The 26,918-nt window shown below is 40.8% G+C and overlaps 1 protein-coding gene across 2 annotated transcripts in view; it reads left to right on the top strand.

Moving 5' to 3' along the window:
- The window catches only part of ITGBL1 (integrin subunit beta like 1), a 249,310-nt gene that overhangs the window by 128,015 nt on the left and 94,377 nt on the right, over positions 1–26,918 (top strand). For both annotated transcript variants that reach the window (XM_048854457.2, XM_075129677.1), the window contains exons 5-7: positions 3,254–3,394; positions 5,114–5,254; positions 10,122–10,268. In XM_048854457.2, the coding sequence (XP_048710414.1) occupies positions 3,254–3,394; positions 5,114–5,254; positions 10,122–10,268 (429 nt within the window). The remainder of the gene's footprint in view (positions 1–3,253; positions 3,395–5,113; positions 5,255–10,121; positions 10,269–26,918) is intronic.

Here is a 26,918-nt window from a genome sequence, read left to right on the forward strand (position 1 = left end):
ATTAAAGTCACCAAGAAAGAAAAGTTGCTCAGTTGATGGTATTCTTCTGATGACTTGATGCAAAGAGTTGTAAAATGTATCCTTCTCCTCAGGGCTAGATTTGAGTGTTGGTGCATAGGCACTAATGATGCTCACAGAGCCGATGGTTGTCTGAAGTCTAAGTGAAATGATACGCTCTGACTTATCAATTGGAGTTTCTAGGAGCTTTACTCACTTGTTTCTCAAAGCCAAACTGACACCGTGCAGAGGATTGTCTTTGCTGGTTTTACCTTGACAAAAGAAGGTGTAATTGGCCTCTTGGACAGAACCAGCATCTGCAAGTCTTGTTTCCTGGAGTGCTGCAATGTCAACATTGAGTTTGTTCAGCTCACAGTCTACCAAAGCTGACTTCCTTATGCTGCTTGTGAATTGTAGGTTGTCATTGTCTGTCAATTTTGGACACATGGTACTGACATTCCAGCTGCCAAGCCAGAAAGTTCTTGGTTTCTTATTTTTGTCAGGTGCAAGGTTTCTATCTGCCATTCAACTTTTGGTCTAGCCTCACACACCCCATGGGGAAGGCAGACTGTCGTGGGTCAGCATGTAACTGTCCGCGGGCAGCCCAGCTTTGTGGTGGGTGGTGGCTGACTAATGGAATGGAGTGATTGCTCCCACCATTGTCACTTCTGCTCCAAGATGCATGTTGTCCCAAAGATACAGCATCCTCTTCAGGACACAGCCCTCCGGCTATGTCACACTCTGTTCTCTCCCCTTTCCGGGGAAATGGCAGTCCACTGTTCAGCCACTTCCTCGATGATGAGTGGCGGGGGGGGACCCAGGCCCACCCACTACTCTGGGTCCCGGCCCAGGAACCGTGTAGATGTCAGCCACATGCTGCATCCCCTACAACCCCACAGTCTACTTCCCTGGACCACTTCCCCGCAGCCCCAGCACCTTCTCCATCCTTGTCTCAGGGCCCTAGCATGTCAGCAATCAGCCAGGAACTCACTCTCACTCCCCTGATCCTGCCCAGCACTGCTCTGTCCAAGATGCTAGCTGCCCTCTGCCTGCAAGGCAGCCAGTCCTCCTCCCTCCCTGAGCTCCAGGGAGTGACTGTCCTGCTCTGCCCTGCAGCTCTTCTTATATGGGCCTGCCTGGCCCTGATTGGCTGCTCCTCATAGCCCTCTCCAATTGGCTTTCTCCCTAGGGTCCTCTCCCATTGGCTGTCTGTTGTGCAGCCTCCCTAGGGTTCTATTAACCCTTTATGGGCTAGTGTGGGGCAGAGGCCCCATCACAGGGGCATTAGCCATAGGGATTTCATATTCAGTTTCAACAAAGATACGGCCTGATTTTTAACATGGACCATATGATAGCTAACTAAACTCTGATCCTGCAATTTGTTGTTGTGTCCTCATAGAACAGCATTGTCTTCAGTCAGAAACCATAGATCCACTCCAAGATAATTGTAGATTAAATTATGTAGTTCATACTAGTTCTGGGTATCTATGAGTATGAGGGAGAAAAGAAGAGGTCAAAGGTGGTTGTTATCCTTCGTGACCAAACATGATGCTGACAATGGTTTTACGTCTTGTGAGCATAGTTGTGGCTAAAAAGACCACTGCACGAGTGGCAGTCCTTTCCAAATAAAGTGCTTAGGTAATTTGATGCCAAGGAAGGGATTACAAATTATGCCTGCCAAGACTGCTGCTGTTTATGTCTCAGCCTCTGTGCCTCAACAGCCATAAGACAGTTAATAAAACTTTGCCCTGTCATCAGGACACACGCGTGACTTGTTTTCAATGGTGATGGTTTGTGTGGCGCCATCCACACTCGCTCGCCTATTCATCTGTGCTGTAGTGGCACACAGTCACAAGATGATTGGCAGGGGTGCAGTCTGTAGCCAATGATGTGGAATCGTTCCATGAGCCCTATTTAGTCAAAGATAGAGATGGTCAAAAAATGTATAACAATTTAGTTCACAAATTTAGCTTCCTTTCTACCAGTGTGAAGAGTCTGCAAAAAATTGCCTAGTTCTCAAATGTATTTAGTTTTAGAAATTATTCACAAATTTGTACGGAAATAATTCTTGATTGCTTTCATGAACAATTCATTGTGAATATTTGAAATGCGAAATTTGCTCGGGCTTGGTTAGTTACATAAGTCACACAGAACTGTTTCTTTTCCCTTATTGGTTGACAGCTGTGGAAATGTCATGTTTGACTGTAAAATTTACATTTCACAATTCAAAATTTGCACTGTTGATAGTAAATGAACATGAGATATTTGAGGACAGCAGCTGATCCAGTTCTTGCAGAGACTTCTGGGGCTGTTGAGTCTGACACTCAGGGTAAAGTGAGAAAGGACTTGATCCTGCAAGGTCCTGGGTCTGCTCACCAAAGCACTTAACTATGTACTTAACTTTAAGCCCATGAAGAGTCCCATATGCTTAATGTTAAACACTTGGGTAGTCCCATGGAAGTCACTGCACTAGTCACCGGCTGAAAGTTAGGTGCTTTGGTGGATTAGGTCAGAGGGCTTAAGTAGAGTTAGTAGGATTAAGCCCCAAATGACCAAAGGCAGGACCTGTTCAGGATTTTGAAGGTGGGGGAGGGATATTAGGTGAATTTGTTAAAGGTTTGTTTTGATTCATGGAAGGGATTGATCTTCCAGCTAGCTCTTAATTTTTAAGAGCTGATTTGTCTCTGTCCATAATTTCCCTGTTTAAAACAGATACAAACAAAAGCCATAGTCCTGCACGCTGCTCAGCACAGGTGGAGCCCTCCACTGGCACAGAACCCCATGGAGTGAATCTTGCAAGGGGCCGAGCTCCCTCAGCTCCTGTTGTTTAGAAGTTGCAAGTGCACCGTACCCTGCAGTTCATGGCAGAGATTGAGCCACAGTAGTGTATTTAAAGTTGCTCTTAACTTTTTCTGTTACATTCACGATCTACTAAATTTACCCATCCATACTCAAGAATTAAGTTTAATGACTGTTTAAAGAATAAGTTTAAATTTAATTTTATTATTATTTATTGATTTATGTATTGCAAATGAAGAACATTTGTAAAATAGGTTTATGGAGGTATATCAATATAACATAATTAATTGCTTTTGTAGAAATCTGATTTTATTCAGAAATAAAATCTGTCAGCTGCTTTGGTTGTGATCATAACACTGCAAGGATGAAGAGGAAAATTAGTAAAACTGGTTAGATTGTTAATGCTCTTTTAAAAACTTGTCTTTTTCTCACTGTATAAAATTTGCTTTGGGTTAAGGCCATGGAAAGTGTTACTGTGGAAACTGTTACTGTGAGGCTGGTTGGCATGGAGATAAATGTGAATTCCAGTGTGACATCACCCCATGGGAGATCAAGAAAAGATGCACATCTCCAGATGGCAAAATCTGCAGCAATAGAGGTGTGTCATTCACATATTTTATATGTGCATTTATTCTGCACTAGGACAAAGGTCATAATTTTTGGAAATAGTTTTTGGTTTTGCTCTCCTTTCACTTCTGGACATGAATCTTTAAAATTTGGCATCTGTGCGTATGTGTGTATACATAAACATACACTTATGTGTGCATGTATGAATATGTTTGTGTATATGCATACACATATTTCCTATTATATACATATATGTGTGAATATGTCTATGTAAAATATGTGTTTATAAGATGAAATTGACCCAAGAATGGGAAGCCCTTTTCACCTCTTGCTCCTACAATGAGGTTGCACTGGACGGGTAATGGGCAGATAACTCATCCTGAGTTCCCAAAACCCCTGAATATGGGCTATGAAAGAACAGTGGTCATTATTTCATCTCATAACCTGGAACAGCAGCCAAAGAGGGCCTGCTCATGGCCTTGGAAGATCAATTTTTTTAACTACATATAGTTCTTTGCACAAAGTCCAATCACGTGAATTTCATCCATAATTTCCATTTAATTTTGCCAATTTGGGAAGAAATAATGAAAAAAATGAGATTTGTATTCACCAGCTGCTATACTTGGCTTCAGTGAACAAATAGTTCAAAGTGAGAATGTTATTCCTTTGGCTGCAGTCCAGAACTATTACAGAAGAGCAAAAGTGCAAGTCTCAAAGATACCTTTCTTAAATATATCTCTACTGACAAAACCTGCTATAGTATGAGCACCTAATTAGCCTGAGAGCATTTAGAAAACTCTCTCATCTTAATTATGGGGAAATTGAAAGCTTGGCTCAAATACAGAAGTAATGTAGGCTCATTTAATGTTTGGGCTTTAACTATAAAAAAACTTGTGTAATACAGGAAACAATAAATGTAGAAACATTATGTGTCAAATTAGATGTTTTATTTGCACTGTAATAGTGATATCTTACCAAAGGGAATTTTAAGATGTCTTACCTAGCAAGCATTTCTTTATCCTTATACTGGAGCAGTGCAAATGAGTGTAACTGGTACCCTTAATAGCTGCAAACTTCTGCAGGATGCACAAGCAAACTACCTGCCCAATACTATTTCCAGAATTCGTTTTAACTTTCACGTATTTATGATTTTGTCCACATGAAACTTCAGGATACCTTGACTTTATAAAGCTATTTCCACTCACTTTATTACTGGGTTTTTGATCAATGTTCCCAATTTACATATTTTGATATATACTAAATATCTAGGGCAGCTGATGAAAAGTCACTCTAAAAATTTACTGTTTGGGGATTACACCATCATTAAATAATTTATCCACTCTAAGAGTTTAACATTCTCTTCACTGAATGAACAGTAAAAGTGTCCATAATATTGATTCATCCAGCCCAGTTCTCTTCAAATACATCATATTATTGTAGTGGAGAGTGCTGGTGGCTGCCAGCAAACTTGACTTTGAACTGTGGGCAATCACAGACCTCGCTGAAACTGATGGATGTACTAGATGACCTTCATTCAGACTAAATGGAAGAAGCAATTAAGCTCCTTTATGAAGTAAGATAGCTGGAGACAATGGAAGCCACTGCATACATTTTTAACTAATGAACATTGGAAATGGTGACCCTGTGCTCACAAAGCTTTTGTGAAGGCAAAATAGCAAGTTTCAGTTCCCACACTGATTCTTATTCATGCCCATTGGTAGGCCCATTTCTGCTCTGTTTTTTTTCTTAGGCACGTGTATATGTGGTGAATGCACATGCCATGATGTGGACCCAACTGGTGACTGGGGAGATATTCATGGAGATACCTGTGAGTGCGATGAAAGAAACTGCAAGGCAGTGTATGACAGATATTCTGATGACTTCTGTTCAGGTAAGGGGCATATGTAAATGTAAACAAGATGTCTGAATTTAATTTTGGAAGAAGGAATGTCCAGTTGGCTTGCTCTTACTCCTCATTCTGTTTCTTTAGTGTAATTTTTGCTCAGCTGACACTAGGGCTCAGACTCGAATTATTTTATCGGAAGTAGGTAATTTTTTTTTAAATAAAAAACCATGCTATTTTGTGAAACATTTAAAGGAAATGAAAAATCTTTCATCTTTATTTTTTCCACAAAACATACTTTTTGACCAGTTTTTCTAAATATGAACTAAGGAGCCCAACTGTAAGCACCCATTTGCGTTATGCTAAGTACATCGTGTTCAACATAGCACAAACTGAACAATTTGAAGAATGACTGAAGCTGTTAATTTTGGATATACTCTACACAAATACATATCTCCACTTGCAAATGAAACTTGCAAATGAAGACAGAGGGGGGGGAAATAAAGGAAAAACTAAAAGAATCCACATTTGTTATAAATGCAAGGTGGTTGGTAGAACATAAAAAAGTGGTATGGTAGTGACTATAGCATCAGTACAGGAAATATGTGTTCTTATTAAATGCTGTTGATTCTACCCCTGAACTGTACCTTACTGCCCCTCAGAATATTGGATCCAAGATACTCAAGATGCCATTCAAGAATGCAGGGTATAACAAGAAGGTCTTTTCTATTTGCTAAGATAAGAAAATAAAATGGGAAAAGATGAGAGCATTTCTGCGGAGCAGTCATCTAGAACTTCAGCTGTATGGGTGCTCAGCACATTATTTTAATTGTTGTTGAGAAAGATTAACATCTAACACAATCCTAGTTCATTTCTGGAGGTTCAAAAATTCTTCCTCAGCTACCAACATCCTCATGGTATGTTGAGTGAAAAAGAACTGATGCCCCAGCTTCCCAGTGACACTTGGTGGAACACTGGGGAAGATGATGTCTCTTCATTTTTATCCAACTACCATAAATACGATGAAATTAGCACTAAGCATGAGAAGGACTTTGACTAAAACATTGCATGCGTTTTGTGCACCAAGGCACTCTACAGAAGCACACATCTTGCAAAAGCAACTGAATGCATCTTCAAAGGGACTTGACAGATTAAAGTCTGACACTAATATTGCAGTGTTCTCTGGAAATCTGACTTGACCTAATTAAGAAAAAAATTTGGAACCACACAAAATAATTTTTAAAAATAGCTTCTGAAAAGTTTATAGTCCCACCTCCCAGCATGATTGATCCCAAATCAAAAGATCATAGAAGGAGCCTAAAACAGTAAGAGGAGGCTGAAACTGAGATGGTGAAATTAACCCTCAGGTCCTTTCTTCTCTACTAATGATAAATATGAAGATCCAGGTTTTTTAACCACAACTATGTTTGAAAAAGAATGTTGGGACTAGAACTGGTCAGGAAAGGAGAGAAAAAGATCTGTATTTCTGAAAATGTTTTATGACTTTTTTTCTTCCCACTTTTTTGGTTGAAATTTTGACCAGCTCTAAGTGTTTAACACATAAACAGAAAACAGGACAATTGAATTCAGGATATTGTCCATTTTTAAGACTTACTACTATCAGCATCAATTGAGTTTTACCGCAGTGGGATTGATTTGATTGAACCTTTGTTATATTCCACTTGTAGAAAAAAGCAAATGATTTGTAAAGGTGTATCAGTAGCTAAGGTAAATACAAAAGAGGGTTATGCCTAACTAGATTACGGGTTTGCATTTGTGTTCTTATATTCAAGGCCTTGTTTACACAAATTGTGCAAACCCCTAGCTTAGACACAGTGCACCAATGTAAACTGACTTTCAGTAGTGTGACTTACCCCAGTTCAAACGAGGGTACTTTGCATCTGTGTAAGTCATTGCCAAAACCCATAATGTGGGAAAGCACTTAAAACATTCAAGCTGTAAATTCTGGACAATATATTTACTGTTTTATGTCTGCAGAAAAACAGCGCTTACAAAGTGAATCACAAAGCATATGTCCTATGTTTCATTTCAAAATGTTACTTTTTTAGGTTTTAACAAGTTTTTTTTCAGTGTTTTAGTACAAAATCTACTGGGGTTTATTTAGATTGGGGAAAATCCAGGCAAAATGTCAAACCTGATAGACAATAAAGGGAGCTGAGCTGGTTCAAAAGTTTCTCATGTTGTTCTGCTGCCTAATTGATAGAGGCAGGAAACCTTTCCTGTCCAGATTAGTGGACTGGAATCATAGAAACACTGTTGCAGATAAGAATTTTACTCTGACTGAATGAAATGCCAACAGTCATTTCAAAGACTTTATACCATTGGAATTGGGAGCCCTGCTGCTAAGGCTTAACATCACAGAAGGGTAGCTCCCTTCAGAGATTTCACATTGCCTGGGGGTGATTGGCAATTTACAGTACTTCAAGTTGCCAACTGGATGTCCTCTTTTAAAGAGTTTAATGCTGTTTGGTATCTAACTGCATGATCTTCACTTAGAGGTATTCACATTGTCAAGGGACTGTCCTCCTTTAAAGATAATCATGTTAACATCCTGATATAGAAAGCAAAAACCAACAACAAAATGAGCCTTCCCATAGGAAAACATCCATATTCACGTATAGACTATGTGCTGCTGTCTTGTTCGCGCATACACAGCTGTTTTATCAGGAGAGAGTCAATAAAGTGAATTAGCCTTTCAGAGATGCACATCTGGGTCACAGGGGCATATGGCCAATGCTCAGCCTGCCAGCAGGTGCACAAAAACAACAAGGGACCGAAGAGCGGCCTTTGGCATTTTTAAATGAAAAACAATTAACAAACATAAAGAAAAATCACCTCCTGTGCACCTGCAGAACAGCAGCTGGTCTGCTGGCCTTCCTGGAAGCTTAGGGAGCTCCGTGCCCCCCGCCTCCTCCAGATTTCTGCATATGAACCAGTAAGTGCATAAATTTTAGACTTATAGTATTTGCAATTGTGAATATTTCAATGTAGTCAGACAGGATCTATAAAACATACGTGCTTATAGTTTGCAAGAAGAAAACCAGGATGGGACAGTGGACAAAAGAAGAGTGGGTTGGACTGAAAGCAGTGGGTGGTGACGGACTGAGGTTCTTGGGAGCAGAGCTGGCTAGGGAGCTGGTCTAATGAAACAAGCATTTATGCCCTCTTTCAAACTTTACTCTGCTGCTGAAGAAAGATTTTGCTGATTGTCACGGGGCTGCAGTGTGTAATGAGGGGGTTGCCCCCTTTTCAAATCATGACATCATATCAGACACAGGCCCACTGAGTCTCCTCTTCTTGCCAGGACATCAGGTCTCATGGCAAATAATCCTCTGTGCTGTACTACTTCTGGCTTCACTCCTGGGGGTGCGGGGGCAGCAGAACAGACAAACAGTCTGGAGCTCTTAGCCTCCTGGCTGGGGCTGACAATAAGAAGTCTGAGGCTTTGGTCCTTGGGGTGGGGCAGAGCAAACCAACAGTCTGTATCAATGATCCCCAGCGGTAACACCTAGTGGCAAGTGCAGGATGGGGGTAAGGGAACCTGGGCCTATCCTACTCCTCTGGGTTCCGACCCAGGGCCCTATGAAGCCAGTGATATCCTTATTGAGGATTCAGGTGTCAGCTCCCAACACATTCCTGGTTCACTTCCTACCTTTGAGTCTCCTGAGGGCTTGTCCTCCACGGGCAGCAGCTTGGTGTCTCTGTTGGCCTCCGTAGCTGGGGGCAGAGGTCCCCTGTACTACTATCATCTGCAGTCTGAGGAGCTGATGGTTCTTCAGCAGGAGACGGCTGCTCCTGTCCATCCTCCTCTTCAGCCAGCCCCAACTGAACTGACCAGTTGCTATTTATCTGTTCCTTTTATCGGCAGCATGTGCAGCAGAGGCGAGAGGGCGTGACTCTGATGCTCAAGCTTTCTTCACCCAATGCTTAGAATATTTTGTTCTGTCAGGCATCTGCCCCTTTAAGTGATTGATGGAAGAACCTAGAGATCAAGTTAGAACTTTCTCTGCTGGATGTGCAGAGGAGATTTAATTGGATCTTCAGTCTTGGTCCCTTCCCTCCAGGCTTTCAGATAGCCCATGATGCTGACCAAAAATGAGTGGTTGATGTAGGCCAGGGCAAATTGTATTCAGCATTACATAATTTGCATGTCAGTTTTTTAAAGCAGAATATATCATAAAGTAGATCTACTTTTTGAAAATAATTATTTAAATATACTGTAGAAATGTGTGGTTTTGATAAGGGATGAAATGTTGAGTATGCCATGAACTTCATATTCTTTTTCTGTGTGACATGGTATATAATATTGCAATTGTCAGTAAATTGGAAGTTCAGAGTAAGGGTCTTGCACTGCAGTGTGATTTACAATGTGTTTGTATGTGCATTGTGGGTCATGGTAGTGTTGAACTGAAAGTGAGCGCAGAACAGAAGGTGTGTGCTGGTAAGACAGAGTATTCTGACGGTAGTGAGATAAAGCATGGAGAGTGGTGTTGTGTTGAGTGTGAAAGTTGTCTTATGGTTGCCTTGTTGCTAAGAGTTTGCATTGTTGTGAGAACATACATTTGAGTGTCTTTACCTCTTTGGTTAACAGTCTTGTGTATGAAGATTTATACTATAGATCAGATGCTACAGTATTTTCTAAGAAAGGAAAAATGATTCAATGGTCTAGAAACTATATAACACAAACAGCGTGGCATCCATTATTATTATCATACAGGAAATATTGATTTTTAGGTGCAATGACTTGATTACATTGAACCTCCTTCCATGGTAATTATTTAATAAAAATTGAGTTTTAGAAATTAGAGACTGTGCTTATTATCATTAGACTTTAATGTATCTATTGCCTTGATTGTGACTGACTTAGAAGACTTTAATTCTATTCATTGTAAAGGTCATGGACAGTGTAATTGTGGAAGATGTGATTGTAAAAAAGGATGGACTGGAAAGAAGTGTGAACATCCACGTTCTTGTCCATTGTCAGCTGCGGACAGCTCTAAGAAATGCCAAGGAAGCTCTAATTTACCTTGCTCCGGAAGAGGTAGGTGAAGTTTGTTAGGATCTTTGTCGTGCCCTCATAATCTACTTCTGATTAAAATTTTTCTATTCATATATTTCTTGTTTTAAAGAGCTTGAACTTTCCTCGTTGTGCATGAGTCATGTCTGCATGATTTATATGGTAGGGTGAAGGGAGAATAGGAGAAAGAGTACCTGTTTTTTCTGGCATCTGCTGCATTATACTATATTTCATTTACTTCAGTGTGTTCAGTTTTTGTAGAGGAGATTTCAAGATCCCTGCTATTAGTTCTTTGGTGAGGATATATTTGGAGTATGGGCCTATTCTTGCACCCTCTGCTTGGAGAAAACTCCCACTGAATGAAAGTGTCATGTCCTCAGCTTGTGTAAATTGGCATAACTCTATTGACTTTGATAGACATACTCAGATATGCACCAGCAGAGGATCTGTCCCAGGGACTGCAGGGTTGAGCCCTATATAATAGTTGTTCTTGATAGCCATTTTCTAATTGCCTGCTCACTTTTCAGTTGCATTTTCAAAAGCTTTGACTAAAACCATTATTTATTAACAGACTTTTATAAAATTAAGTATGGAGTTTCAGGTATGCAGTTGGGACAATATAAACATAAATAACATGCAAGAGGGAAAAATCATCTAAAACAGAATGGATTCCATTCATTTTGACTTATCAGAATATGAAATACGATTCTGCTCTCGAGACTAGAATGGCAAATATGATATAGACTTTTTTTAGAATTGGTAATTGAAGTTGTTATGAAGTCTGCCCTCTATAGCATTTGCTGGAAAAGGACTAATGCTGTTTTTGAATTATTGCTCAAACCTTAAATGTCATTTAATTTATGATTGCTTCTTTCCCTAATACTGTCTGCAATAACCAGGGTCAAACAAAGGTCATAAGCTGTTCACCCAAGTTAGCAGTGCCACATTGACATTTGCCTATGTTTTTCTTTCACAAATGTATAGCTGTTAATAACAGTTCTTGTGCACAACTAGTTATCTTCTACAAGAACTAGGAATTATCAGCTGCTTTTTATCAGGCTAGGATGGCAGAATGTTGACCTTTTAGCAGAGAAATAGCTGTCACAAGAGGAAGTGCCTTTAGTCGTGCTGGAAAAAAATGTTTTCATTTGGCTGGGTGAGGAGCAGGGCCGGGTCCAGGCACCAGCGTTCCAAGCAGGTGCTTGGGGCAGCAGTCAGAAAAGGGCGGCAGAGTTTCTGCAGCGGCGGCAATTCGGCGGCAGTTTCTCCATTCCATCGGCCGCTGTGGTAATTCGGCGGCAGCTTCTCTCTCCCCTGCCGTCTGTGGCGGCAATTTGGCGGTGACAGGTTTTTTCCACAGCTTGCGGTGGCAAAAACGGTAGAGCCGGCCCTGGTTAGGAGTTTTGAATATTACTAATATATTACACATGTGCAGTCAGTTAACAGAAGGAATGTCTATACTGCAATTAAAAACCCACAGCAGGCCCATGCCAGCTGACTTGAGGTCATAGGGCTGTTTAACTGTCGTGTAGACATTTGGGCTTGGGCTGAAGCTCAGGCTTTAGGACCCTATGTGATGGTAGGGTCCCAGAACTCAGGCCTATCGTGACCTCAGTTTCCAGTCTGTAAACTGGGGATAATAATACTCCCCTATCTCACAGGGGTGTTGTGAGCATAAAAATCCATTAATGATTGATTGTGAGGTGCTCAGATACTGCACTGAAGAGGGGCATATAAGCATATAGATAGAATAGAATAGCAAGAAAGAACTAGATGCTAGAAGGTGCACGGGAATATGGAGCCTGTAAGGAGGTTTTATGGATGTAACCGTGGGATTGCCCATATCATGTGGTAAACTATTCCTGAAATTTAAACGTTATTTTGCTAGAGGACCTGCTCAAACATCTTTAATGTAGCGGAGCTGCTTTCCCAACCCCTTATTGGTATCAGTATGTGATTTAAAGGACACGGTTTTCCTGGAATGTGATACCTTACAAACAATTTAGTTTTTGAGTAAATTTCTTCTTGAAACCGGGTTGAGTTTTAAGAATATTCAATTTTAATTTTTTGTTGATTTCTCAATCTGTCCCTTTTCAAACTGGATTTTTTTCTCTTGCTCCTGATATCATAGATATCCTGACTGGGATTTTCAATGGAATCAAAAAGAGTTAGGCACCCATTTCCCATTGAATTTCAATTGGACTGGGGCACCTAAATCCCTCAGGCACCTTTAAAAATCCTTGTCTTTGTTCATGGTGTCTGTACATTACTATTTTGGTCACTTTCTTGTAATGTTTCTCTCTTAGCTCGGATACAAGGAAAAAAAGAATAAATGCGCACTGCAGTATGTAGGAAATTATGCATACAATATTATAATTTAATGAGAATTTTGTTTAGTAAAACAGTTTATCTCTGGGTTAGAAGAGGGGGCTGGGATTCAGGAGATGTAGCTGCTGTTTGTTACAGTGCTTGGAGAATCCACTCTCTGTGCCCCAGTTTCTCTGTTAGTCAGTGGGGATCATGATACTAAACCACTTGTTATAAAACACTTTAATATTTTTGGTAAGAGGTGCTAAATGAGGACAAAATATTATGGTTATTCTTAATACCACTTGTACTACATAGATAATTTACTCCTTAGCCATAACATGTAGAAAACAGGAAGCAGAAAATTGTAATTCGTACCCCTTTCATCTTTTATATCAAATACTGATGTGTACTGAGAGTTTCAGGTGGAGAATGTTTAAACATGAGACATTTTGTCATGATGTTGGATTCCTAAGATTGTTCAACTACTTTCTAAGTGGTATTCTCATGATAAATATGAAATGTAAGTTAGAAATGTTTTATAATTCTTCACTTCAGTAATTGCCAAAGTAAACTCAGTTACTGGCTGAGGAGGCATTGAAGAAACATTCCATAAAAGCTTTGGCTGGCCACCTTGAAGTTTTAGCTTATTTTGCAAAACTTTCTGATTTGAAAATAAAAATCATAAATCTTCCAGAAATTCAACTTTGAATTTTTAAAATCTTGTGTAAAGGACACACAAAGTATGGGCCAGCCCAAGAAAAAAAAGAAAGAAAGGGAAGGGAAGGAAATAAGCCTCTCATAACCCCATATAAAGAAAAAGTACATTGGCTTTACGTGACTTTGTCCGAGACTAATATTCTGCAGGTTTTTAAAAAAATATGTGTATTGTGTATCATCTGTATCATATCATTTTATTTATAGTAGCTGGAAAAAATGGGCAAAAATCATCCCTTCCACAAGAATTACCTATGTAAGGGAATATAAATGTTCCTTAGTGGGAGTGAGGCCACAGTCTCTTGTCATTGAGGGAAGATGCTTGTTTTCTCTTCTCGGTTTCCCCTCCTATAAAATTGGGATATTATATCTCACAGGGATTAAACCAATAATGTTTGTTGAAGTGTTTTGCAATCTTTGAATGAAAAGCAAATTCAAAGTCTTATGTTTTATTTATTATAGACAATTGTGATATGACTATGCCTATTACGACATGCTTTGGACCAGAGTTGTAGCCTAGGGGTGATTATCTGGGCTGCCATGTAGCTGCCCTGAATGTGATTCCTGTTGGTTGTCTCTCAGCTGTCAGTTTTTCAGTTAAGTGAGAAGGCTCCTCAGCTGGGGAAGGATGATTATCTGTTTGTCTTGGGAACAGCCCACACTGCTACAGCTTATATTGCAACACTCATTCATTTCAGGGAGATTTTTCCCTGGGAAATGGTAACTTGCAATGAGGGGTGGTGATCTTGGGCTCATGTGGATTTATTTGTAATCAATTAAACATAGACCATAAAACTCATCCAAGATTACTTTTATAACTAATTGCTAGTTGGATGATTCAGTGGGCCTATATATTTAGTATGTATATTAAAAAAACATGTTTACATACAGTGTAGGCGGCTTTATCAAAGGAGCTTTGATTTTGTTTTTTTAAATTCCAACAGGTCTAAGTTTTGGGCTAAGCGCGCACACACAAAAACACACACACACACAGACACCTTAGTTATAGCAAACTGCCATTTTTATTAATCAAACATAGTGCAAGTTATTTTCTTGAGTGAGCAGTAATAGAGAGGGCATCAACTGTACAAGATAAGAGAACTCAGCAGCGCTGAGGCATCTCATATGCCTGACACATTCAGAATTTTCAGAATTTAAGCTTTTATTTAATTATAAGGATTCCTATCATCACAATAAGAGAATGAAAGAAAGAGAAAAAGAAGCACAATAAAAGAAAAACTTTTAAACATCTGGAGTAAATAAATCAGGATCTCCCTCTTTTTCCCTAAAGACACCAAGGAAGGAAAAAGGAGTTAAGAAGGAAAATTAATAAACCACAGTTTGATAATTAGACTCAGTAACACTGATGTACAATTAGATTGTAACATTTCAATCTGCCATGCTCTGTCCCAGGAGCAGACCAGGGAAAGAACTATGACTCTGAGTCACAGCTCCCTTCCAGGCTTCCCACTAACTCTAGGGGGAAGCAAACTGCTACTGGAGAACTGACTGGCATGTTGGGAGAGCAGACCAAAGACCACAATTATTCCTCACCCGTGTCAGTCCACTTCTTGCCTACTTCTGTAGATATGTGGGGGAGCAGCAACTCCATGATTCTCTCCCATCTGTGCTCTGACCTGTGATACAGATAACTTTTACTAAGGAGTAAAGGGACATTTCACACCCTCTACATCCTTGCATGCTACTGTAAGGGCAGGTCAAAATTTTGCCCTGGTAATTAGATATCCTCTCAGTTACATCAACCTGATTGTTTTCAACTCCAATAGTTCCTCTCAGATATAAAAGAAGAAAAAAAGCAAATGATAGTATTGGAATTTAGACTCACTAGCACTAACTTCTAAAACTCAGGTTTCAGAGTAGCAGCCATGTTAGTCTGTATTCACAAAAAGGAAAGGAGTACTTGTGGCACCTTAGAGACTAACCAATTTATTTGAGCATAAGTTTTCATGAGCTACAGCTCACTTCATCGGATGCATAATTAAAGTGGAAAATGCAGTGAGGATGTTTTTATACACACAGACCATGAAAAAATGGGTGTTTATCACATCCTCACTGCATTTTCCACTTTAATTATGCAACCGATGAAGTGAGCTGTAGCTCACGAAAGCTTATGCTCAAATAAATTGGTTAGTCTCCAAGGTGCCACAAGTACTCCTTTTCTTTTTTCTAAAACTCAGTCTCTCAAATACCTCCCTTGCAGAGTTATGTCACAGAGGATTTAGTCTCTAGCTGGCCTTATTCACACAGACTCAGTAACACCTCTAATGTTTTATTCACAGTAGCATTTTTTTATTTTTGGCAAAGTTTCTCAGTGCCAGGGTAATGCTTTTCATAATAAGAGGTTGCACTTTTAAAGAACATTATTGTACAAGGCAATCAGTGTCTGAGTTAAAGGAGAACACACTAAAAAATGAAACTCCACGTCGTAAGGAATGTCAGTACTAAAGGAGGCAGCTTATCCCTATCAGCTTTCTAGAACAAGACTAATGACTTTCATAACTTTATATTGGGGAGCACTCTGAGCTTCTCTCTAAGGTTAAAAACAAGTGTCAAAAATAATTTTAAAAACCTCACAGAAGAGAAATGAAAGCAATAAGGGAATTAGCTTATTTCTGAGGAAAGCAGAGGAGAGCTTCTTTATAATCTGTTTTCTCTAGTCAGTCATCGTGCATGAGGGCAACCATCCTGGTAGTCACCCAAAGACAAACACCTAAGCTTCCTCTTGATATTATCTTTTACCATTTTAATCCCTGTTCTGTAATTATGTTTATTTACTTTAAATGCGTGGTGAAAGAGGCTGTTTTTCTTTATAATTGCAAAAGTCTCCCTCTTGCCTTAATACTGAATTGGATGCCTGAAAAATTAGTTTTCTTATCCAGGAGTACAAAATAAAATAAAAAATAATTATACCAGTTACATTTTCAAAACCCATTTTCAAAAGTTGAAAATCAATGGAGATCAGGCACTCAGGTCACCTAGGAGCTCTTGGAAATTTTACCTGTGGATATTGTATAGAAAACAGTACAAATGCATTTTAATCTCTTATTTAAAAATTACCAGTTGACTGATTCAGTGGAAGAACAACAGTGCTCAGTGCAATATTAAAGATTACTCACAGTGAATTGAGGCAATGAATCAATCACAAGTGTAGCACTCAGCTTCCATAATGCATGGCATTAGCAGAATACAAACCCGCATATTCTGAAATCAAAGTTTAGGGTTAATGGTCAGTGAGTCGTATAGTTTAAAGCTATGATGATATACTGTAGCAACTTTCTAGGGTAGGAACAACACCTACCACAATGAAGATCTGATCCTGATTGGGGCTTCTCAGTAGTAACATTGCATAAATATTAAATGCTAGTACCGCAAATAACAATAACAGTCTTTCACAACTCTGACACATGTATCACCAAAGGTTCAATTCATTTAAAATGTTCTGCAACTTCCAATGAGTTTTACAGGGCATATCATTTTCTGAATCATCTCCATACACAAAATGATATGAACAGATTTATACTACACTGGAAGCAGATGCAGTTATGGAATTGACTCTTTTGAGCTTTGAATAGGTGATCTGCATTGATGCTTGCAAGTATTGTTGCAAATGAGGCAAAGTGATTGCCACATGAAAATATAGGCTACATCCTCAGTTGGTGAAAGTCGAGAGTTGTAACGCCATTGCAATCAGTGGAATTATGCTGATTTACACTAGTTGAGGATCTGGCTCAATGTATTTACAATTTTTTCCACAATTTTATCCAGGCCAACAGTGATACAGAAATAGAAACTTATCACAGTATCACAGTAACATAGTCAATTTAATATATTCAGCTTGATGGGATACAAATGTTTTTATAACATCATAACATGTTTAACATTAAAAAACAAATTTATACATTTAGTGAAATTGTGGAGCTCTGCATAATATAGTTAATTTATGGGCATTTCTATGGCACTCATTCTTGTAGTGTCTGAACATGAATTAAATCTGACCATGCCTCTATGAGGTAGGAAAGTACCATTATCCGGATTTTACAGACAGGAATAGAAAGAATAAATATCTTGCAAAAGTTCACAAAGAATAACTGTGGTGAGACCAGCGAGTTGAACCTCAATCACTTTGAACTCCCGTTCTGTGCCTGAACCATGGGATTTATTCTATTCTAAACCTGCTTCTGCATTCAGATCCTTATTAAAGAATAAATAAAGGTAATGTTTGTACTTTTGCCCTCTTTGCTTGGGTATTACCAGATAAAACAAACAAAAATCCCAGACTAATAAAGTCTTAGGCTGTCAGTCCCGCAAGGTGGGGCTCGGGCTGTCAGCCCCAGGCAGAAGGGCTTGGGGCGAAAAGCGACACCAAGCAGCTTGGGCCAGCCCTGTGTGCGGCTGGCCCAAGATGACTGGTGTTGCTGATTACCCGGTGTCCCATTTTCAGTTTAGGTGAAATATGGTCACCCTAATATTACTGTGACATTCTATACCTTTGGGGAGCATCCTGGAACTCCCATATTCCTCATTTTTATATAATCATGATCTTGCATATAAAGCATGCCTTGTAAGATATTGGAGAAAGGTTCTGATCTGCTGAAAGTCATTTCTCTATCCATATATGTGTATCATTAACGCATATGAAGTTATGAGAATTGTGTTGTATAGTGGTCACGAAAACATGCTGTAAGTTGGGGAATGAGACAGATATTAGCTCCCCAGAGGCAACAGCAAGGAAAGTAGCCAACACCCGGATGGGGTGTTAAACAACCCATCAACAGCCATTGTCCAGCAAGGGAGCAACAATTCAATGACTCACGGGCACGAGGTCACACCAGCGGAATTGCTCAACCTTGCCTGGAGACTCAGCAATGCCCCCAGACATGCCTGGACTTGTGCTCCCCAAGCACATGGGACTGAGGTTATAAAACAGTCACAGTGGCCACATGCAGGTGCCTTTCTCCTTCACCCACCTATGCTGCAAGAAACAAAGACACTGACAAGAAGACTGAAGACTCCAACAGACGATACTGGCCCAGATTTAAGGGACAAATCTGTATATTAAGGACTGCAATATCCAGTGGGGGTGAGAAAAACTGCTTACTCTAGATGTTGCCCAGTCTAATAGGGTTGAGAGTTTAGACTGCGTGTTTATATTTTATTTCTTTTGGTAACTAACTCTGACTTTTTGCCTATAACTTAATATCCCTTAAAATCTATTTTTATAGTCAATAAATTTGTTTAACTGTTTATCTTTACCAGTGAGTTTGCATGAAGTGTCTGGCAAATCCGCTCAGGTTTTGCAAAGGCTGGTGTATTTCCACTTTCCATTGATGACGTGGTGAACCAATTAATAAATGTGCACTACTCATCTTGAGCAGTGCAAGACGGTATATTCCTGAGGTACAGTGCTAGGAGTTGGGGGGATTTGGCTCTGATGCCTTTCTCTGTGTGATTCATGAGTGGCTCTGGGAGCATTCATTCAATCTTGCTGGCTGTGGGGCTCCACACGCTGTTGTGCTGAGTGATAACAGCACCTGGAGGGGTTTGCTGCTGGGCAATAGCAAGGCATTGTGAAAGACAGCCCAGGCTGGAGAGAGTTAAGGGAGCACAGCGGACCCACAGTCCCAGGCTGCATCCCAGGGATCCCGTCACAATTACCTCACCTAACTTGTCCCTCTAATATCTTGGGACTGACATGCTTACAGCTACACTCTTCTTTCAACAGCTGGCTTCTGAACACAGTCTATTCTGTAATCTAGCCCTGATAAACTATTCTTAACTCATATCAGGCAGTTAAAATCAGTAGGAGACTCCACAATTGTTGTTTCCTAAATGTTGATTGTTCCATGATTACCAGTAGGTCTTGTGCCATGATTGGCTTTCTCATTTGCGCACACTGCTCAACAGTTAGCTGAACCATGGCGTCCTGTCAAAACCAGGCAGAGAGCTGCAGAGCACAATACAAAACATATGACAAAAACCAATATGTATTGTATTTGACACAGCTTTGATGTAAAAGAAAGTGTCAACACTTATTTGACATATGGCACAGATGTACAGTCTAAGTTTGGCATGGTACTGTGCACTTGTACACTATGGGTAACATTTTCAAAAGTGCCTAAACACAATTTGACTTAGGGGCTTTTGAAAAATCAGTACTGTATTAATACAGTATAATAGCCCACAGTCTTATGCTGGCATTATAGCCTCTGTAATCTGTGCTGTTTACATCTGAAAGAACATAGTTGGTACTCAAAAACTCAAGGCAAAGATTCGCATAAGTGGATGCTGCAAGTGCTATACTTGGAAGCAGACTTGCAATTTTGGAACATTTCCCTGTAGTGACTTGTTATAAATATCATAATTGCCATTACCTAATCAAAGAGTGGACTGACACTAATTTCTGTTAGACTGCCTTCTGAATCCTTCACTAGTCTGTCTCTTCCATTTGATTTGATAGTGAGCTGAATATAGCTGTGGAATACTTCAACATCTTTGATGGATGGCGGGTGCTTGCAGTCTAGAAGAGGAGTATATTGTTGAGAATGCTTAATTAAAAACTGTATTTCATTGCAAGCCTCCCACAAGCTAAAAACATTGTTACACCAATGTTTTTAGCTCGTGGGAGGCTTGCAATGGAGTTTCTTTCCTTTCACACAGAATGTGCTATAATGATTTAGGAGTACTTATGGCACCTTAGAGACTAACAAATGTATTTGAGCATAAGCTTTCAGCTTTCAGCATAGGCTGAAATTGTGGAAAAGCAGCACCACTTGCCCCATAACCTCAGCCATGCAGAACACAATGCCATCCACAGCCTCAGGAACAACTCTGACATCATAATCAAAAAGGCTGAGAAAGGAGGTGCTGTCGTCATCATGAATAGGTCAGAATATGAATGAGAGGCTGCTGGGCAGCTCTCTAACACCACATTCTACAGGCCATTACCCTCTGATCCCACTGAGGGTTACCAAAACAAACTACACCATCTGCTCAAGAAACTCCCTGGAAAAGCACAAGAACAAATCCGCACAGTCACACCCCTAGAATCCTGAGAAGGGGCATTTTATCTGCTACCCAAGATCCATAAACCTGGAAGTCCTGGACGCCTCATCATCTCAGGCATTGGCACCCTGACAGCAGGATTGTTTGGCTATGTAGACTCCCTCCTCAGGCCCTACGCTACCAGCACTCCCAGCTGTCTTCGAGACACCACTGACTTCCTGAGGAAACTACAATCAATCCGGTGATCTTCCAGAAAACACCATCCTAGCCACTATGGATGTAGAAGCCCTCTACACCAACACTGCACACACAGATGGACTATAAGCTGTCAGGAACAGTATCCCCTATAATGTCACGGCAAACCTGGTGACTGAACTTTGTGACTTTGTCCTCACCCACAACTATTTCACATTTGGGGACAATGTATACCTTCAAATCAGCGGCACTGCTATGGGTACCCGCATGGCCCCACAGTATGCCAACATTTTTATGGCGGACTTAGAACAACGTTTACTCAGCTCTTGTCCCCTAATGCCCCTACTCTACTTGTGCTATATTGACGACATCTTCATCATCTGGACCCATGGAAAAGAAGCTCTTGAGGAATTCCACCATGATTTCAACAATTTCCATCCCACCACCAACCTCAGCCTGGTCCAGTCCACACAAGAGATCCACTTCCTGGACACTACAGTGCTAATAAGCGATGGTCACATAAACACCACCCTATATCAGAAACCTACTGACCGCTATACTTACCTACATGCCTCCAGCTTTCATCCAGACCATACCACACGATCCATTGTCTACAGCCAAGCTCTACAATACAACCCCTCAGACAGAGACAAACACCTACAAGAAGTCTATCAAGCATTCTTACAACTACAATACCCACCTGCTGAAGTGAAGAAACAGATTGACAGAGCCAGAAGAGTACCCAGAAGTCACCTACTACAGGACAGGCCCAACAAAGAAAGTAACAGCCGTCACCTTCATCCCCAACTAAAACCTCTCCAGCGCATCATCAAGGATCTACAACCTGTCCTGAAGGACGATCTCTCACTCTCACAGATCTTGGGAGACAGGCCAGTCCTCGCTTACAGACAGCCCCCCAACCTGAAGCAAATACTCACCAGCAACCACACACCATACAACAAAAACACTAACCCAGGAACCTATCCTTGCAACAAAGCCTGTTGCCAACTCTGTCCACATATCTATTCAAGGGACATCATCACAGGACCTAATCACATCAGCCACACTATCAGAGGCTTATTCACTTGCACATCTACCAATGTGATATATGCCATCATGTGCCAGCAATGCCCCTCTGTCATGTACATTGGCCAAACCAGACAGTCTCTATGCAAAAGAATAAATGGACACAAATCAGACATCAAGAATTATAACATTCAAAAACCAGTCAGAGAACACCTCAACCTCCCAGGACACTCAATTACAGACCTAAAAGTCGCAATTATTCAACAAAAAAAACTTCAAAAACAGACTCCAATGAGAAACTGCAGAACTGGAATTAATTTGCAAACTGGATACCATTAAATTAGGCTTGAATAAAGACTGGGAGTGGATGAGTCATTACACAAACTAAAAACTATTTCCCCATTCTAATTTCCCTCCTACTGTTACTCACATTTTCTTGTCAATTGTTTGAAATCGGCCATCCTGATTATCACTACAAAAGTTTTTTTTCTCCTGCTGATAACAGGCCACCTTAATCGATTAGTCTCATTAGAGTTGGTATGGCAACCCTCATTTTTTCCATGTTCTCTGTGTGTATATATATATATATATCTTCCTACTGTATTTTCCATTGCATGCATCCGATGAAGTGGGCTTTAGGCCACAAAAGCTTATGCTCAAATAAATTTGTTAGGCTCTAAGGTGCCACAAGTCCTCCTCGTACTTTTTGCTGATACAGACTTACACAGCTACCACTCTGAAAGCTATACTGATTTGTGAATGAGAGTCTTACAAGTAGGACACTAACATGAGTGCTTCCTGTTGGAGAAGATCTCCCTAAGCTTAATTTCAAAAATAATAGTGCATTAAGTTTATATAAATGCTTGATCCTGCTTCGGCTCACTTAAGAAGCTCTACCTGGCTTGACGTCAGGATTTATAAACATCCTGAATAGTTTCAAAGATACAAGAGTGAAATAACCCTAAGACTGAAATATCCCTTAGGATAACAGGAAAAAATTGCTCAAAGGTAGGTTTATGTGTACCCCTTGTGCCATGCCAGGTATTCAAATTAAAAGAGGCTTTACAGTAGTTTTAAGTGCTGTCCATCTGGTGGGTGGCTCACCTGATGAAGAAATGCCTGAGGTATTTTTGGTTGGCTCACATAGTACAAGGCATTCCAAAAGGAATGAAAAGCAAAAGGCAAAAAAAACAAACAAAAAAAGAGCGAGTGAGTGTGTGCACAAACACATTGGCTAGATTCCAATTAAGTACTGCAGCTCATGGAAAATAATAAATGTATGCAACATGATATAAAACTGTTTGGTTCTATTTTACATCTAAACAGGGGAAATAAAGGACCATTTTTTCAAAATTTGTTTCCACATGCACTTGTCTATTTTGTGGAATCAATTTGGTGAACAATTATATGAGGAAACTTGCATGTGCAAAAGCAAAGTTGGCAATTGGATGTGCACAGCTTAGTATTTTTAAGTGCAAGTATGATTTTGTACATGAAATTACCAGCACTGGAAAAATGAAGTCAGATCAGTCTGTTAAATCTACGTGCAAGGCAGTGCATATCTATGCAGTTGTCATCAAAAGGGGATGCAATGGATATACTACATATTATAACATTTTTCCACATTATGAATAAAATGAATAGAGAATATTTGTGACCTGGAATGCCTGCTGGTGTTGTCCAAATATAAGTCCTTGTACTGAAGATCTTCTTACTTTATAGAACTAACCATCAGGTTTTCTAGAGCTATATTGGCCATATCCTGCCCTGTAGTGTGTTGATGTGGCATTAAGAGAAGAAGTTATAGGAAGAACCTCTTCACTCCTTCCTCTTGTACAGCAGCAAGCAGGATACCTAACTTGCCCTGAAGGGGAGAGGTGTGGCCACACCAATCTCAGTGTCCCCTAGCCAGTTAGCACATATGCTGTGGCCTTTTCAGTGGAGCAGCCATGGGTGAATCACACCATGCATCCCTCCAGCATTCTAGGCCAGCAAGATTCTAGATGCAGCAGACACGCAGGGTAGTGACTCTTCTCCCATTCATAGCACTACCTAGAGCAGGATTTTACTCTATATCTTCATCTTCCTCCTGCTTAATCATTGCTTTGAAAAGGAATACTACTTTTCCTGCTTTCACTACCCCCAAACCATTTCTTATAATAACTTAATAGTTTCTTCTTAAGAGAGTCTGAGGTTTACCACTTCAACAAATTCTACGTCTAGCTAACAAGCCAGAGAATTCCATCATGTAAATGCAAAAAGAAAAGGAGTACTAGTGGCACCTTAGAGACTAACAAATTTATTTGAGCATAAGCTTTCATGAGCTACAGCTCCGGTGAAGCGCACTGTAGCTCACGAAAGCTTATGCTCAAATAAATTTGTTAGTCTCTAAGGTGCCACTAGCTAGTACTCCTTTTCCTTTTGCGAATACAGACTAACATGGCTGCTACTCTGAAACCCATCATGTAAATGGTTCACCTTCCTTTATAACAATGGCAGCAAACATTCAGGAAAAGGTTCAGCTCCATCCCCGAATCTGATTTCGGTTAGCATGACTGAAGAACAATTAATAGATTCCTAAACTACAGCAATAACGGGAGCAGAGGTGTTAATCCTGAAGTCCTCACTAGAACAGGTGTGAAAATCAGGGCCGGATTAACCTTTCGTGAGCTTGGTGCCAAACATATTTTTGGGGCCCCATTTAGTTGTTATGGGTTCCTTCTGAGTGTGAGGCTGGTGCGGTGATGCCATTGACACCATCGTATACCTGGTACTAAATCTCAGAGACATTTTTCATTTTGATCACACACCTCTGCAAGACTATCTGTATTGCCATACACAGCTTCCTCAGCCCCCAGGTTTTCTCAGTGAGCTGTACCCATGTGGGTTTACCAGTGTCCACAGTGAGCAGAACTTTCAAAGGGATCAGGGGAAACGCCCCACAGATTTATCTTCTTCCTCATTCAGACATTCTACAGCCATGTCTCCAGTATCACCGTATGTCACCAGTCACTGTACGTGGTCCTGGCCTCAGCTCAATAAAGTTCCACAGCCAGCAGATATCTGATCAGTTCTGAGAAATCCCTCCCCAACCCCCATCCTGCCATTTGAGCAAACCACTTGCAAACACCATTTCCCAACCCTGGCTCAGTGAGCACTTAGTCCCCTGGGAGCCTGAAGTTACCAGCCTTTCTCCCTGTGCTCCCATCTACATGCTATTCCACTACCTGGTTACCAACACCTCTCCCCATGCTTGTTTCCCTTATACCTTGGACATGCTCCCCAGCCAACTGGTCCTATTCTCCCCCTGCAAGCCTGACCTGCTTCCTCTTTCTCAGCTCCCCTTGACATTCATTTCCTATTGATGACCTCTGTTCCTTGAGGTTAACTCCATAGAATCATAGAATATCAGGGTTGGAAGGGACCTCAGGAGGTCATCTAATCCAACCCCCTGTTCAAAGCAGGACCAATCCCCAATTTTTGCCCCAGATCCCAAATGGCCCCCTCAAGGATTGAACTCACAACCCTGGGTTTAGCAGGCCAATGCTCAAACCACTGAGCTATCCCTCCCCCCTCCAGTTTCTTTATCTGTAACTTCTCTGGCTACAGCCATGGGGCCAATTGCCAGAGGCCAGCCTTAGACAGCTGCAGCTACAAGCTGCGGGAGGGGTGGCAATTCCAAGACTGAGCATGCTTGAACCTTGCAACAGCTCTAGGAACTCTCATTCCTCAGCACTGGCCCTAGGAAGCTCTGCAGTTATGTGCTTCCCTATTCCAGAACATGGCTTTAAATACCTGAGATGCCCATCACCTGCAGCAAGGGCCCGCAATTCCCATGCACCTCTCATAGTCATGCAGAAGGTCCAGCCTGGATGATTTCAGAGTCTGGGGCACCAGGAGGTTCCCCATCCCTGAGCAGCAGCTCTGTAACAAGCTCACACCCCACCCCTCTGCTGTGGGACCAGGACCCTATGAAGACAGTGGAGTTACCCCGTGTATAACTAGTTCCACCCAAAGCCTGTTGAAGTCAGTGGGAGTCTTTTCATTGTCTTTAATGGGCTGTGTATAGAAGCAAAGGACCTCATTCTAGACTCTAGGAGCACAGTGCATCCTAAAACTATGCTGCACTGGTTTACTAGTGTAAACAGGAGGGTCTCACATTACCTAGTGAACAATTAACACCTCCTGCAGCACGTAACTGTTTCTGAGAGGCCTCTCACCCAATTACTAAATGTAAACCTGCTTAGCTTACAAGGTCTGAAAATATCCAGTGGTATGGTTACAAAAGCAAGGCACATCAAAATTCAGGAATTTTGGATGTGCACAGAACGCAGGACTGGTGCCTGAATAGTTATAGAACTGCAATAAAGTTCAGTTAGTGTGACTGGAGGATATCTGGATCCAGATTGTAAGACTGTCTCCCATAATGAGGAAAAGTTGAGGTGTCTTTGCTGTTCTTTTGTTCCACTCTTCGTTTCTGTGAGGAACTTGCCAGTGCAATATTACTGTCATCTTCTTTTTAAACAAACAAAACTAAAAAAACAAAACAAAATGGTAATGGTTGTTGAAAATAGCAATTCCAGTCCTACTTAGCACTGGGAAGATGCCAGCATTTGTTGCTCAATTTTATCCTACTTTTTCTACAGCAAATTACAGTGGATCAGTATTTGATCTGGGACAAATGAAGTAACAGATAGCAACCCAAATTGAACTTGAGCACTCATGAACTTTGAGGGTGTTCAAATCTGAAGGCAGGTGCTAGATTCCCTTTCTGAGTATTAGATAAATCTGGAAAGGAAAAGGCAATTTCTGCCTTTCTTTCTCTTTCATTTCATTTCATTCATTCATTCATTCATTTCATTTCATTTCATTCATTCATTTCATTCTGCCTTTCATTTCTTTGTCTAGGCACAGCGTGGGGGGTACAATGTATCAGGGCCCTGGTACAGTGTATTATACCCCAGGGAAGTGGGGTGACTGGCGATCTGCCCACCCTGGGGCTGGCTGGGCCTGCAGCGGGGGACGGGGGTAAGTGTTCTCTGGGGCTGGAAGCGGGGGACTGTGGTAACCAGGGTGCTGCTCCTCACTCTCAGGGCCTCTTGTAGCGCTGCAGGTGGGGAGGAAATGGGTGTTATCGGCCCCTTCTGAGTGTGGGCCCGGTGCCACAGAGCCATTGGCGCTGTGGTAAACCGAGGATTGCTGAAAATATTTGTTTAGGTTTTTTCCCTGTGGAAAATTTTGAGTTTTCATCAAACACCTAAAACTTGAAATTCAAAAAACATTAAGGATTCAGTCAGTATTTTTCAGGTTTTTTAGTGTTCTGACTACAAATCAGATTTTTTTTTCAAGGAAAGCAGACGCTTTCTTGAACATGTTAGTTTTAGTCAAAAGCCCAGTTTTCCATCA

The sequence above is a fragment of the Caretta caretta genome, chromosome 1, assembly GCF_965140235.1.
Source record: "Caretta caretta isolate rCarCar2 chromosome 1, rCarCar1.hap1, whole genome shotgun sequence".
Lineage (NCBI taxonomy): Eukaryota > Metazoa > Chordata > Testudines > Cheloniidae > Caretta > Caretta caretta.